General features: G+C 50.4%; 1 protein-coding gene across 10 annotated transcripts in view; it reads right to left on the reverse strand.

Annotated features, from left to right (window-relative positions):
• Positions 1–16,271, reverse strand: part of CACNA1B (calcium voltage-gated channel subunit alpha1 B) — a 279,796-nt gene that overhangs the window by 152,314 nt on the left and 111,211 nt on the right. For all 10 annotated transcript variants that reach the window (XM_085076372.1, XM_085076378.1, XM_085076379.1 and 7 more), the window contains one exon: positions 1,338–1,441. In XM_085076372.1, coding sequence (XP_084932498.1) covers positions 1,338–1,441 — 104 coding nt within the window. The remainder of the gene's footprint in view (positions 1–1,337; positions 1,442–16,271) is intronic.

Genomic DNA, 16,271 nt, shown 5'->3' on the forward strand with positions numbered 1-16,271 from the left:
GCTTTGAGCAATTATTGATCAGTTGTGAATGGCTTTGAGCAGTTTTTGAGCAGTTATAAATGGCTTTGAGCAATTATTGATCAGTTATGAATGGCTTTGAGCAGTTATTGATCAGTTATGAATGGCTTTGAGCAGTTATTGAGCAGTTATGAATGGCTTTGAGCAGTTATTGAGCAGTTATGAATGGCTTTGATCAATTATTGATCAATTACAAATGGCTTTGATCAATTGTTGTCCATACTGATTATTCCTGCACAGCACAGCCTCACCCACAGCCTCTCCCCTCCTCAGCCAGCACCACTCTGCTGCCCACAGCCTGTGCTTTCAGGAGGGAAATAATCACAAAATCATCCAAATTAGCATTAATATGTTCTTTGGAAAGCACTTTTCTTTCTCCAGTCCCTTTCAAAATGAAGAGCAGCACTGAAGGGCTTCTACCACACAGCAGCAACAACTCTTTTTTCTTCCCCTGCTGCTGAGAGGTGGAAAAAAATCCAGATTTTAATGCATCTCTATGATCTCAATCACCTGCATGATCTAGGGAGAAACTCAGTGCAAAATGAGGTGCAAAGCTAAGAGTTTTACACCCCTGAGTCTGTTAATTCCAGATCACATCTGCCCAAATGCTGGGGATGTTCCAGCTTCAGACTTGCAATGATTCCTGCAATGGTCCAAACCCCAAAATCAGCTGCAACAAACACCAAATCCCTGGCTGACCCCTGGGCTTTGAACATCAAGGGACTGATGTGTCCCCAAGGTGTGTCCCCAAAATCCAGACATTGGCTCAAGCAGGCAGAGATTAAACCAACAAAAGCAGCAAACAAAAAAATCGAACCCAAGAAAACAAAGCACCACCACAAAAAGAAAAAAAAACCAAAAAAACAAAAAAAATAAACAAGAAAAAAACACCTGCAGAAACAACAAAATAAAAACCTAAGATCTTTTAACTGCCTTGAGTTTGAGTTTCTCCTTTCCCCAGGCTGCAGTTACACCAAAGGCATCATCAACATTTCCATGTCCAACTCCAGCATTTTACTGCTACCAGCAGGTTCCTGATGGGTTTTCAAGGTGACAAAGAAGTGTTGGCTGCACTGACCCAAATCAGTCTAATTCCAGGAAGTTCTCTTGGGTCTCCATTCTGAATTAAGGGTTTTTCACCAGCCTGTCCCCATGCTAGAACTCTTTATTATAGAAACATCCCCCTGTGAGAGAAGGACAGGGAAGGGGACACACTGAGATGTGTCACCCACCTCTCTCAGTCACAAACCTCCCCAGTGCTAAAATCACAACATCTTCCCTTTCCACACCCAGGAGAACACAAGAAGCCATGGCCTTACCCTGATAAGACGCCCAGCACCAAGTTGAGCATGAAGAAAGAGCCAATGATGATGAGAGGGATGAAGTAAAGCCAATTCCAGGTGTTTCCTGCAGCATCGTTTGTCTGGAAACAAAGGAAAAAAGGAGAGACAAACACAAGTGTTATTCCACCTCAGAATGGAAACATCACACAGAACCTGCAGGGCAGAGGGAGGGGAGATTCCCCCTGGAATTCCATAGGACAGGGGAGATTCCCTTGGAATTCCATAGGGCAGGGGAGATTCCCTTGGAATTCCGCAGGGCTGTCCACCACTGATGTCCTGGTCAGTTCTGCTGTGGTCACTGTCCCCTGTGCTGTCCCCTGCTGAGGCCACACCTGCAATGCTGTGTCCAGCTCTGGGCACCTCAAGAAGGACTTGGAAGGGCTGGAGGTGTCCAGGGAAGGGAATGGAGCTGGGAAGGGCTGGAGCACCAGGAGTGGCTGAGGGAGCTGGGAAAGGAGCTCAGCCTGGAGCAAAGGAGGCTCAGGGGGACCTTGTGGCTCTGCACAGCTGCTGCCAGGAGGGGACAGCTGGGGGGTCAGGCTGTGCTCCAGGGAACAGGGACAGGAGGAGAGGGAACAGCCTCAGGCTGGGCAGGGGAGGCTCAGCTTGGACAGCAGGAAAATTTTTTTAGGGAAAGGGCTGTGCAGCCCTGGCACAGCTGCCCAGGACAGTAGCAGTGTCACCATCCCTGGAGGGATTTAAAATCCTTATGGGGATCATGGGTCAGTGCTGGCGGAACGCTTGGACTTGATGGCCTTAAAGGCCTTTTCCAACCTAAACAATTCCATGGTTCCAGGAGTTCCACAGCTCCAGGCTGACCCTGCTGCAGGACCAAACCCCATTTTCAAATACCCTAACTCCCTGCAGGGTTTCTTCCCCAGCCTCCTCCCTCCCCACCCGGGCTCTCACTGCCCTGTGCTGAGCATCAGCACCGAATTTCCATCTGAACTGAGCCTCCCCTGAGGGAACCACAGCCTTCCTGGGGCTGGGCTGGTATCGGGGCTGGGAGTGGCTCTGTGCCCAGAATCTGTGCTCACACAGACAAGGAGGCTGCTGGAAACCCAGGATGTGTGGAGTGACTGCAATTCCACATTTGCTGACTCAGCACCTCGGGCTCTGCCAGCCAAACCCACCCTGAGCAGCAGCAGCGGTGCAGATGAAGGGGAGGGAAGGGTGGCTGGGTTTATGACAAAGTTTCTGCATTCATCAGCCACAAGGGAGCTCTTTGGGGAAGTGCTGAGAAGGAAAATGCCACGTGGCCATTGACAGAAACCCAGCGCTGAGGAAAATGCAAATTCCTCTCTTGTCAGGGAAGAATGCAGCAATTGGAGGATCTGGTGTTGGGTGTGAGGGAAGGGAGAAGGGGAGCAAAAAAGGAAAGTAAAGACCTAAACACATTCTCCACATTCTCCCTACTGCAGAGGGTGAAGAAAACCAGGAACACTCAGCTCACCTCCCTGCCCAAAAGCACAGCCCCAGGCAAAGTGCTCTCAAAGACCAACTGCACTAATTCTAACTGATATTGGTGCCTTTTGCTTATTATCTGTGATGCTTTTTGGTCAAGCATATTCCCAAGAATAATTTTGCTTGCAGCATTCACAGAAGGAAGCACTTTAAATGTGCTTTATTTCAGCCTTGCAGGTACTTGGTGCCTCCTCAGAAGTGTCTGTGTGAGAAGTCACCCAATAAACAGGCAAAATCTGCAATGTCAGAGGATTTCTCCCAGGTGATAACATGTACAGCACTAAAACCCCCGGGATTTGTTCACAGGGTGCATGTCTGCACAAATCCTTCCCCCAGGAGCAGGCTTGGATCAAACACATGACAAACAGCTCTCCAAACAGCAAATATCTGCCTCAGCTGATCAGTGACTCAGAGGAGAGGAATGGGCACCAACCAACCTCAGCACAAACCAGCCTGCTCAAGGCAGGAGGAGCAGAGAGAGAAATGGGAAGAGAGAGATCTGGGAAGAAGCAGGCTGGGAAAATGGGAGCAGAAATGCAGGGAGAGCTCTGAGCTGCCCAGTTAGGGTTTGGAAGGCTTTTGGAATTCCTGTCATCCCACCCCACTTCTGCATTCCCTGCTTTGTCTTTCCAGTCCTGTCTGTCTTGGCTTTCAGCTCTTTCCTTGCCCTGTTCTCCTGCCCTGCCTCTCTGCTCAGGGCTGAGGGAACAAGGAAATTCATCCTCAGTGCTTCCCCCCCAGGGAGAAAGAGCTGCTGATGATGAGAGGGAGGAAGTAAAGCCAATTCCTGCAGCACCTTTTGACTGGAAACAGAGGAAAGGAGAAGAGGGGAAGTGCCTGGGACATTGCCAGAGCAATCCCAGATTTTCTATTTAAGAGCTTTTCAGTTCTCATCTATTTAGGGTTCTTCAGGTCTCATCACCCAAAAGCCTCTGGTTGGAGCAAGAGGATCCCACTCAGGGAGGACTCAGTGGGTCCCTTCCAGCTGAGGATATTCCATGGCTCTGTGAGGCTGGGAATGCTGTCAGCCAGGCAAGGGGGGCTGCAGAGCCCACGGGGAGGAGCTGGAGGAAGGAACAGATGGGAGAAGGGAAAACCACATAAACATGCAAAGGGAGTGCAGCAGGTTCACTGCTGCCAAATGATCGTTTATCATTTATTTATCCGTTTGAAGCCCAAACTTGGCGACGGATCCACAATTCCATGCCACCATCAAAGCCCTGAAAAACGAAATGTGTTGAAATATAACCAATTAAGCACCATTCCATGAGCATGTGCTGCATTGCCTTCTGCTCAGGGCAGGGCAGGGTTGGCTCTGTTTGCTCTGCCTCGCCCACAAGGACCCAGGACAAGCTCTGGATGTGGTGACAAACACCAGGCAAAAGTGCTGACAGACTTCTCCTGGGAAAGCAGAGCCTTGCTGGATGTGCAGCACCTTTCCCAGTGCTCCCTGAGCTCGAACCCAACACAGTGCCCAGCACTGGCTCTGCCTCAGGGAGATGCTTAAATGACTCAAAACCTGTTTGCTGCTGGGAAAATCATACTCCTCTCTCCCAGAGAAACTCCCCAGAGGCTCCCAGACAGCTCTGTCTGCCCTGAGCCCTCTGAACACAGAGCCACAGAGCTCCAGGCTCAATCATTAAGCAGAAGGAGCCAAGAGATCAAATCAATTTTTATGTTCCAGCTCCAGCATTTCACTGCTCTAACATCTGCCCAGCTGGCAGTGTACCTTGAGCCTGCAGAGACCCAAAAGGGAGGTAAGAGAAGTTAAATGCTTGACAAAAAGTGGCAAAATCACATCCTGAAATCCAGGGAGGGCTCATGGGGGGCTCTCCCTCTGCTCCTGAGCCTCCTGGTTAGAAACAGGCCCAGGGCTCTTCCCAAGCACCCCCTGAGCTGTGCCAACACCTGGGCATGGAGAGATCCACATCCCCTGAGTGTCACAGCACGAGGCTCCCACAGCTGCACAGAGGGAAACTGAGGCAGCCAAGGGACAATGTCAGGGCTGCAGAGGAGATCTCCATCTCAAGCATCTAAAGCCACACAAACTCTCCAGCCCCTGCAGTGCTGTCTCTGTAAAACCTGATCTCTGCTCACCCCCCAGCTGCTCCCACCCCCTGAGTGGCACTTGGATCAGGATGCCCCCAGCATGCCAAAAGTCTAATTTAAGCCCCAGCAGCACCCTCAGCCTGTTCCAGGTGACCCTGCTCCATCAGGCACCCTGGAGCTGCTGTCCCTGCTGCCAGCTGGGTGTCACAGGACAGCCTTTGGTCACTGCACGTTGGCTCTGAGCACCCAAGGGCTCTCTCCTCCCTCCCAGGCAGTGCCAGCACAGCCACCCCTCGAGGTGCAGCGAGCTGAGGGTGAATCCTGCAGCTGGATCAATTCCCAAGCCAAAGGCTGCTGTCCTGCAGGGAGACAATGCCCTGAGCTGCAGAACAGGGTGTTCAGCACAGCACAAGGTACTTGTCCCCTTTGTGACTTACCCACCTCCAGAGCAAGGCCAGGATCAATCCTGCCTTTGTCTGCCAGGCTCCCTGAGCTCTTCAGGCACCACTTGCCTGTGTTAACAAGGTGCCAGCTGTGTCTGCTTATTAACTCAGCCCAAGACATGTTTTGAAACCATCGACTTGAAAGGAGCCAAACGCTGCCTGTGCTGCTCTGCAGAGACCAGAGGTGCTTTTGTACCCCATTTCTCTCCTTCCCTGCAGCCCTGGCCATTGCCCACATTCCCAGGGCGAGCAGGGAGGCAGAGCCTGGCTGCTCCAAGGGGACTTTCCTCATCCCTAGGAGTGTCCAAGGCCAGGCTGGACAGGGCTTGGAGCAGCCTGGGACAGTGGAAGGTGTCCCTGCCAGGGTGGAGGGTGGAATGAGATGATCTGTGAGGTCTCTACCAACCCAAACCCATCTGGGGTTCACATGGTGAAGCTTCCTGCTGCTCCAGCCCCATCCCATCACCAGCAAATGGCCCAAAAAGCCCTGCCTGCTCCAACATCCTTCTCCCAGCTCATCTCCAGCCCCTCACTGCCTCTCCAGGGTCTCTACCTGCCCCTCACTGCCATCCCCAGGGAGCCTCAGAGCCCACCAGGTCACCACCAGGTCACCCCCAGGTCCCACTGCTGACTCCAAACAGGGAGCAGGAGCTGCTTTGGGAGGGGAGGGAGCTTCACTTGCCATAAAATAACCTTTAATGTGAAAGACAAACAGCTAAAGGGATGCCACAGCAGTGTTTGCAGAGTGGGGGTCAATAGAGGAGGGATTTAATTTGACACACACAGCCAAACACCACAGCCCATTTGCTTTTACTGTGTTTTTAATCAAAACACTAAATACAGCACACCTAGATTTACTCATTGAATCTAATCAATGGCACAGCCTGACTTATTCAGGGCAATTAAAGGGTAATATTCCCTTAGTTAAGTGCTTTTGCATTGAGGAGAACTCTCAGCTGTCTCGGAGAGATGAACTCTCTTTACCCTCCATCTGATTTTTCACAACTCACTCCTCACTCTTTCTGATAATTAGTGAAGCTCTTTAGGGGTGATTTATTCCTATCTGCTCCTATTCTTACACTGAAATAACACAGAAATTACTAAGAATAAAATCGAAAATATTACAACTGTGTACATGAGCACACTGAACCATGCCTGACAAAACAGAAGGAGAAAAAAACCAGGGTTTTTTAAAGTCTTTCATATTTTTAAAATTTTCATCTTTTCAATTGCAGGGTGAGGTGGGGTTGGAGTGGGGTTGAGAGCATCCCTGACCTGGGATCAGTGGGGTCAGAACATCCTTCCCTGGGATCAGTGGGGTCAGAGCATCCAGAGCAGGTGCCACTGGGTGGAGAGGGAGGAAATGAAAGTGGAAAATCCCCCAAAAAGCTGCAGGGAACTGGGAGCCAAGCTCAAACACCACTTAGGATTTCACCTGCTCACTCATTCTGTGAGGAAAAATCCTTATCTGGAGGTTCCCAGAAATCTCCACACAAGGCCCAGCCATCAATTTGGAGTTGGAGATTTGATCTCCTCCTGGAGAACATCATAACTGGGTCTGCTCTGCCTTTTTTGGGGGTCCCAAGTGGGGTTTGGAAGTAGAAAAGATCCCATGGCAGAGGATGTGTTTTCTGGGAAGCCTTTGGGATGGGAAATTTGTAGGAAAAACCTTCAGAGAGTCCCAATGGCCTCTGCAGCACTCTGACATCACAGTCCTGCCAAAGGCTGAGCTCCTGGGAATACCCCAAACTCCTGGGAATACCCCAAACTCCTGGGAACACCCCAAACTCCTGGGAACTATCCAAACTCCTGGGAACTCTCCAAACTCCTGGGAATACCCCAAACTCCTGGGAATACCCCAAACTCTTGGGAGTACCCCAAACTCCTGGGAATACCCCAAACTCCTGGGAATTCCCCAAACTCCTGGGAATTCTCCAAACTTCCAGGAACTCTCCAAACTCCTGGGAATACCCCAAACTCCTGGGAATTCTCCAAACTCCTGGGAACTCCCCAAACTCCTGGGAATACCCCAAACTCCTGGGAATTCCCCAAACTCCTGGGAACTCTCCAAACTCCTGGGAACTCTCCAAACTCCTGGGAACTCTTCCAGGAACTCTCCAAACTCCTGGGAATACCCCAAACTCCTGGGAATTCCCCAAACTCCTGGGAATTCCCCAAACTCCTGGCACGTTCACTCCAATCCATGTTCCTGAGAAGATCTTCTCTCTCTGAGGTTTTTGAGCTATTTCACTCTTCCTTTTCACTTTCACACACACCTAGATCACCACCCTTTTAGGATCCTCATTTTCCACCTTTCGTTTCCCATGATGAGTCAGAAAGCCCCAAAGGAGAGGGAAATGGAGCTCTAATTCCCTCAAATACACCCATGCAGAGCTGGGCTCTCCTCTGAAAGCATCCAAACACATAAAATCAACCCAAATACCAGAAGACTCCGGGTAAAATCCTCAAAGCTGGCAGCATTTTAATTCTGCACAATAGCAGAACATGTTTTAGCTGTAGTTGTTGCAAGCCATAATAACGTTAATTCAGCCAAGTTTAAATAGAAGCAAATCCTTCCCTTTGTTTCTCCCCTTCTCCAGAGCTGGGGAGGCTGAAAAAAAGCAAAGCCACTGCTGTTTCATGCCTTGATCCAAAGGCTTATGGCACCAATATATCAATACATAAATATGCTAACAGGGTTTCTTGATAAAAAATTCATTCTTTCCCCAGCTAGCATGAACTCACTCAGTGCTTTATTCATGAGCCTGCCTGGCACTGGGAAAGCTCTTCCACTGTCAAAAAGAACAGGCTGGCCAAGGGACTCTACCCCTCCTTGAATGTTTTTATTTTTATTTCATGGTCTTTCCTCCCTTTCTTTTATTTTTAAACAGCTCTGGGCTTGAATTATGGATGGAAACTCAGTCCAGGCTGCTGCACGTTCAGGGTGAGGAAGGTCAGTTCTGGCTGGGCTTTTCCAAAAGGAAGTTTTGTCTCACAAACACCTGCCCAGCCCCTCTCTGAGCCCCCCGGGGCACTTGGGGCACTCAGCTGGAAGGTAAAGAGGATTTCAGGCCACTTGGACAGAGCTCTGAGCACCCTGGGCCAGTGGGAGCTGTGCCTGTCCTCGGCAGAGAGGTTGGAACAAGGTGATCTTTAAGGTTCCTTCCAAGCCAAACTGTTCTGGAATTCCATGAATTTTACACATTTTACCACAAATCCAAAAGCCACAGAGCTCATGAGACCAAGGAATTCCAACAGTTTCACCCAAGGGTGACTGAAGCTGAGCTGCTGTAGGGCAGCCAATCCATCCAGCAAAACTCCAGATACTCTGTGATTCCCACCAGCACCTCACAGTACCTATTTCAGGTTTCCCATATTCAGATTTCCCACTTCCAGGTTTCCAATGTTCAGACTTCCCATTTCCAGGTTTGGAAATGCTCAACTGCTGCTGAATTTGGAATTCTCATCAATCACAAATCACATTCATTGCCTGAGAAAACTCCTGGGTGAGCCAAGCTGCACTCAGAGCACATTCAGTGCTCTCTGGGTGTCTCTTACTCTGCAAAGGCTTCAGGGATCTGCTGTGTTCCACTGAAGACCCAAAACTGTCCCCAAATATCCCAAGGAGGGAGAAACACCCCAAGGTGTGAATGTAGAAACCACAGACACAGAGCTCTGCTCAGGGACACACGAGCTGTTGGGATAAGGATGCATTCAGACCCACGTGGAGTTCTGCTGGCCTAGTGAGGAAATGAGAATAAACTTTTGCTGCCACTCAGCAGTCTCTGAGTCAGCAGGACAGAGCCAGTCACACAGAGAAATTCCCAGAACACCACAGCAATCCAGTGCTCCATTTTCTGCCTTGGAGCAGAGGAAATGCTGGGGCAAAATCATTGCAAATAACAACAGCCTTAAGAAGAAAGCACAGGTTTCCTCATCATCTTAATGCACATCCAGATTCTTCCCAATTTTCTTTTTAAATATCTCCAGCAAAAGCTTCCCGATAAGTTTTCAGCAGCAGCAAATTGGTTGAGTGAATTAAAGCCTTGATTCCATTGTATAAAATCATAACCCTGGGCTGTTACACACCTGCATTCCCCAGGAGAGGATTGGCAATGAGCAGAATATCGATTTATTCAGGTTAGGCCACCTTCTTGTTCTTCTAATGAGACACCTCCAGCAGTTCAGCTTTTCCTTAATTGCGAGCAAAAAATATCCTTGTGGCTACATCTCAGAATTAACTGGAGCTCAGACCTCAGTCCCACAGAATTGGGAACACAGCTGAGCCCCCAGGCCCAACAGCCCTTTGTCAATGCAATCCATACTCAGAACAAGATTCCAAAGGTATTTTATCCCTCCCATTTCCCTGCTTCAGACAAAACAGAACAAAAAACCCTTGGTCCTGATCCTTCTAAAGATGTTTCACGAGGTTTTGGAAAATAGGAAAGGGCTGTCTGCTATAAGAAAGAAGAAAAGGTTTCTCCTAACCACAAGCCGTGCCAAGTTGTTCCAAATTTGAATGAAAACTGCCTGTGAAATTCCAAATTGAAGTGTGAAAATATTTACTCCAGTGTATATTCATTAAGTCTGTAAGAAATGATGAGAGTAGCTCAGAACTGCTCCTCTCTGTATCCCAAGAGTCTTCCCTGGGAGGAACAACCTGGGGACCCTGAGAACAGCAAAGGTTTTGTCACAGACCTCATTAATAAACAAACCAACCTTAAAAGGGGTTGGCACACCCAGGGGGTTTTGGGATTAAATGCTTCCCACAGTTCCTGGGTAATTCTCCTCCTGCAAGGGATTTGCTGGATTTTAAAATCACAGAATGGTTGGGGTTGGAAGGACTTTAAAGCTCATCCAGTGCCACCCCTGCCATGGCAGGGACACCTTCCACTATCCCAGGTTGCTCCAAGCCCTGTCCAACCTGGCCTTGGACACTGCCAGGGATCCAGGGGCAGCCACAGCTTCTCTGGAAACAGATAGAGTTCCTGGCACTACAGAGCCTTTCAAATGGGAAGTTTTTAATCCTTTGTAATTTCAGCAACACTTCTATGTTTCCTTGTGGTTTTGTGTCCATCCCTGGCAGTGTTCCAGGCCAGGTTGGACAGGACAAGGACAGGGTTTGGAGCAGCCTGGGACAGTGGGAGGTGTTCCTGCCATGGCAGGGGTGGATGAGATGAGCTTTAAAGTCCCTTCCATCCCAAACCATTCCAGGATGAGAACAAGCCCAGAGGCTGGAATGTCACCAGTGGCAGACAGAGGGGAACAATGACACCTTCTGCCCCTGAGCAGTTCCAACCTCCCCCTGGCTGGAGCCCCTCATGGTGCATCCCAAAACACTGAGCACAGGTGATCCCATCCCTGTCCTCCCTCACCCCTGCTGGGGACACAGCCCAAACCCAGCCCTGACCATTCCCAATCCCCAATCCAACCCCCTGAGCTGCCCTGCACCCCATGGAGCTCCCAGCTGATCCCACTGCACCAGCACCCCACACTGCCCTGTCCCAGCAGCCTCCCTGCCCCTCCCCTGCACCCAGGGCACGAAATCTGCTGAGCAAAGAGCAAAACCTTCCTCCCAGAGCTCCCACAGCCTCTTCTCTGTCAGAACATGGATTCAGGGCTGCTGTCAGAACTACAAAATCAGATGAAACCTCCGCGTTTGGTTTCCTCACAACCATCCTGTCACTCTCTGTCACCACAGCCCCAGCTGCAGCAGGCATGGCAGAGGACTGGCATGTTCTGAAAGCACCCAGCTGCCTTTTTCATCCTGGCTGGGAAAGCAATTGTCAGGCACGTTCAGAGCTGTTTGTACCCTCGGTGCTTTCATGCTGTCGAGCTGCAAGTGGATTTCTTCAGCTGGAGTTTTTTTTTCTTGGCAAACCCCCATGGTTACGCTGCTGTTTGGAGAGATTTCATTGCTTTTCAGAGAGCAACTGCTGCCTTGGAGAGACTCTTGAAGTTTGTCTGATATATGTCACTCTGCTGCTGTATATCTGAAATGTCTCCTATTAGAGCTGGAGGTGGCCACCCCACAGTCATTTTGAATAAATCTTCCCTGAGACATTAAATAAACCCCAGAAGATTGAGGGAGGCACTTCAACTCTTGCTCAGCTTCACACATTTAGCTCGAGTGCTGTTCTGAGCTGGGTAATTTGCTGGAGCAGGGTTGGGATGTCTCAATCCTCTGAGCCTTGCAGGGAATGCCCAGGTGGGCACAGGGATGGACACAGGCATGGGCACAGACCTGCAGCACTCCTGGCATCTAAATACTCCAAAGCCATCTCAGCCTCAGACTCGCTCCACATTTCCTATCCCAGCATCTCTGGATTCCTGAAAACCTTCCCGAGGAGGAGGCATGCAGTGACTGCATCCCTGAAAGAGCTGGGGATTCAGCCCTGAAAGAGGTGGGAATTCAGCCCTGGAAGAGCTGGGGATTCAGCCCTGGAAGAGCTGGGGATTCAGCCCTGTGGGGTCTCTCTGCTGGGATATCCTGGATAAACTTCACACATCCAGAACTCCCAGTGTACTTTTGTGCCCATTCAATAATTTGTTCTGAGCTCTTTGTGCAAGGGTTTGGTCACCCCTGAGCTTTTTAGTACCAGTTCTACCAAAGCACCATCCCCAGGTGAGGTTTTTCCCTTCTCCCCTCGTTGTTCCCTCTCCAACCCATCCTGCACTCGGAGCTGCTGCCAGGCTCTTGGCTGCTGCTCCAAACAGCCTGCCCTACTTTCCTGCAGATGATTGGTGATACCGAGCCACAAAATCAACAAAATCAACATTAACCCCCCAGCTGCAGGCCGGGAATTCTTATTTATGTGCACGGCGGAGCTGGCTGGCTCTTATTAGCAAATTCAAATCACCCTAACTCGATAGCGAGGGCAATTGAGCCTAACAGCGTTAGCAGGCTTTTCTCCTCTTTCTGAAGCTGCAGGGAGAAAGAGAGAGCACAATCAGTGTGGCACAGCCCAGGGGCTCAGCTCCTTTCTCCATCACCACAGCAGCAGGTGACACGTGCCCTGCCGGCTCTGTCCCCAGCACATCTCCAGGAGCAAATGCGCAGTGACAAGGAGAGTTCAGCACTGCTGAACATCAGCTCCCGAGGGAAACTTCTCCCCAAGTCAGGCTGGAGGGGGTTTTACACTGAATCTGGGGCCCAGCTGTGTGGCAGATGCTGTGTGCTCTTGGCTCTGATGCTCTGAGAAGCTGAGATCAGAGCAGGCTCTTTGCTGTGGGCAGAACCATGGGGACATTTCCTCCCACACCTGTAGGCATTGTGTGTTTCAGCATTCATTTCCCATCTGTTTGCTCCTCATTTCCCACAGGATCCTGCATTATTGAATTCCCCCAGAGGGTGCTGGGCACTGCCCAGGCTCCCCAGGGAATGGGCACAGCCTGAGGCTGCCAGAGCTGCAAGAGTGTTTGGACAATGCTGCCAGGGATGCCCAGGGTGGCATTGTTGGGTGTCTGTGCAGGGACAGGAGCTGGGCTGGGTGATCCTGTGGGTCCTTCCAGCTCAGGACATTCTGTGTTCCATGATCTCCAACAGGGCTGTATCCACCTCCATGGAGACCCAGCTAAACCCTGAGCTGTGTCCCAGTAGAAGCAAAGCACCCCTGAGCTCATGTTGCTCCTGTGCAGCTCTGAATGCCAAGGCTGGCACTGCCCTGCTCTGCTCTCCCAGCACTGGGCACTTCCAGCCCTGGCTCCTGACATGCCACATTCTCCTGGAGCAAAGCCTGATCCTTGGACACAACACAGAATGCAGTGGCAACAAAGGAATCATGGCAGAAATGTTCTGTGGCTTTCACAGTGGCAAAACAAAACCTCTCCTTGTGCTTATTTTCCCTGTTAATGTAAGGAGAGCAGCTCAGCAGCTTTTCCTTTTGCTGTCTGCTCCCACTTTGCTGGTTCAACAGCTTTGCTCTGCAATATTAATTCACAACAAGGAGAGCTGATCACACACAGAGTGATCACAGGAGGCTGAACTCACCCTAAACCCCTCAGCCACTGCTGCCAGCCCCAGGACACACCAACATCACTGCAAACAAAGCATTTCTCCTCACCCTCCTCACCATTCAGCAATTCTGAGTGTGATTCAGTGGACTGGCTGCTCCTAACAGAGAGCAGACCCAGAGCCCATCAGCTGTATGAGGAGAGAAGAGCAATCCCAATGGCAATCCCAGTGGCTCCTGCAGCTCCCCAGGCTCTGCTGCTGCACTCACTGCTCCACCCCATCAGCTGGGACATCCCCGTGAGGAAAGCCAAGTGCAAACCCCCCAGCAAAGCACAGTCTGAGCAAAGCACCAGCAAAAAGGCTCTTGAGGCACCTTTCAGCCTTTGCTGGAGGTTTCAGAGGTGCTTAAAAATAGGGAGGTTCTTGAGCCCTGAGGGAGCTCACAAGTAGCCAGGGAGCAAAGAGGAACTTCCATCCAAGGCTGAGAGGAGGGGAACTGCTTTGTGTTCTTGATTCCCCTTCTGTTTCCTGCAGCTCGTTCAAACTGCACCCTCACACCACCTCCATGGGGGGGTGAAATCAGGAAATCATCCCATGGCCCAGGAAACCAGGGCTGATCACACCCAAACTCCTCCTGAGGAACATCACCTTGGATTCCCCAGCTCACCTGTGAGTGATGGAGACCAAGTGCCAAAGGTTTGATCTCCATAAATAAACCTTTCACTGGCACAGGGTGCCCAGAGAAGCTGTGGTGCCCCTGGATCCCTGGCAGTGTCCAAGGCCAGGCTGGACAGGGCTTGGAGCAGCCTGGGACAGTGGAAGGTGTCCCTGCCATGGATGAGCTTTAAGGTCCTTTCCATCCCAAACCATTCCATGATTCCATGAAAACAATCCCAGAAAGACACAAGTGAGCTTTCCAAACTGGGACAACAAAATCCCTTCTGCCCCTCCAAGCTCCAACACCATCCCACCAACAAAACCATCTCTGGCCTGGGCTGGAAATGGAACAACAATTACATCCCAGCCTTTCATTTCTGTATCTTCATAGGAATAAAGAAATTCAAAGACACAAAGGGGAATGAAAAATACCGAGTGAATCATAAGCTATTACAATTCAGGGAGGGTAAAGTTCCAGTTGGGGTCCAATTTAAGGCAGATTCATATTTTGTTTGAACTGTTCATTCCTACTCACAAGCTTATTAGGTTAGGGCCAGTCCACAGTCTTGAAACACCCACTGGACACTAATATTTGTCAGTAGGAAACAGAAGAAACATAAAAATCTCTTGCCATTAAGATCAAGAGAGAGCAAGGGTGCACTTTGACATTTCTCCTCTCCTGCAAGGAGCCCCTGCTTTGCAAAGCAAATTCCACCTTGGAGCTTTGAACTCTTGCAGAGAAAAGATAAAAGGTGAAAACCCAGCTCGGTGAAAGTCAGCACCGAGGTTTGTGACAGCTCCAGACGGATCAGGTCTGATGTTCTGGCAGCACAAACACAACCCTCAGCTCCTTGGAAGCTCCTGGTGCAGCTCTGATGCCCAAGGCACGATGACAGAGGGGAACAAAGCAGAGCAAACCCATTAAGGACCTCAGCAAGGAGCTCCAACAGCTCCCCAATCCATGGAGGATGCCATGGGAAGCACTGAGCTCCAAACTCATCCCAATCACACTGCCAGGCCCTCAGCAGCTCCCCAGAAAGGCTCCCAGCTGGCTGCTCTTGGTAAGGAATCCTTAAACTCAGCACAGCAGAATTATTTTAACTGAGGAAGTCATGGACAAGCACAACATTTTGAGGCTTTTCTCACTTTGCAAAACAGGGACAGATTCTCATGGCAACCAGTGGAGGGTTTGGTGAGGGACAGTGAGGTTCTTGCATGGGCAAAACTGGGACTTGCTGCCCAGAAAAGGAAACCAGGGGTTGTACTATTGCCTCTTGAAAAGGTTCTCCACCTCCACAGAGCCCTTGTTAGCAATGGATGAATCACTGTCATTCACAAGCACCAAGCATGCAAACAAGAGGATCCAAAATGACCCCAAAATGATCTTAATTTACAGACTCAATCTGGAGGGGGAACAGAGCTCAGGAGGACTCAGATCCCAGGGCACCAGAGCTCCTCTTGCCCAGCAGTGGCCTCATTTCCTCCCACCTCTGGGTTTGTCCCCAGCACAAGGCTCTCCTCACCCTGAGGCTGCCCCAGCACCACCACACCAGATGTTAAACAGCTGGATTGACCCAGTTCATGCTGAACTGCTCCTCACTGTGACACAACTCCTGCCACTGGCCCAGCCTGCCCTGGACTGACCCAGCCTGCCCTGGACTGGCCCAGCCTGGCCCTGGACTGGCCCAGCCTGGCCCTGGACTGGCCCAGCCTGCCCTGGACTGGCCCAGCCTGGCCCTGGACTGGTCAGAGCTGCACAAAGTCAGCCCATGTGGCCCCTGAGCATTGCCTTGAGTACCACAAATTATGCTGGAGCAGATTTTTCCCTAATTTCATGGTGCAAAAATGAAATCCTGCTCATGCTGGAGGGATCCCTGATCTGTCTGCACTGAGTGAAACTGCAAACCTGCTCACAGCACTGGACTCCCACCCTGAGGGAAACAGTTTGCTTACTCTATTTTAATACATTCCCAGACCATGCAGGCTTGAATTTGCAGGAGGTAAATGTGCTCCATGTGCTGGAAAAAAGGTTCTTCCCCATCACCAACTTTCCTACATCACCTCTTGCTGCTTGGACACTTTTGAGCAGAATCAGGACATGGCTGAGACAAACCTGCAGCTCAGAAGAGCTTGTTTGGAGTCACTGTTCCAGTGCTTTTGTGCTGCTGAGGCAGGAAGGTCTTTTCCCCAGCTTATTATTAAAGAATTTCACCCAATTGATGATTCAGCCTCTTTGCTTCCTTCAGGCATAAATCACCAGGCAGATAAAGCTTTCATGGGCCCCAATTAAAAGGAAAAGTCTCTGGGAGTATGAAGAGTGGATCAGCAAGGGAAAAACAGGCT

This window comes from Lichenostomus cassidix, chromosome 17, assembly GCF_008360975.1.
Source record: "Lichenostomus cassidix isolate B80296 chromosome 17, HeHo_3.0, whole genome shotgun sequence".
Taxonomy (NCBI): Eukaryota; Metazoa; Chordata; class Aves; order Passeriformes; family Meliphagidae; genus Lichenostomus; species Lichenostomus cassidix.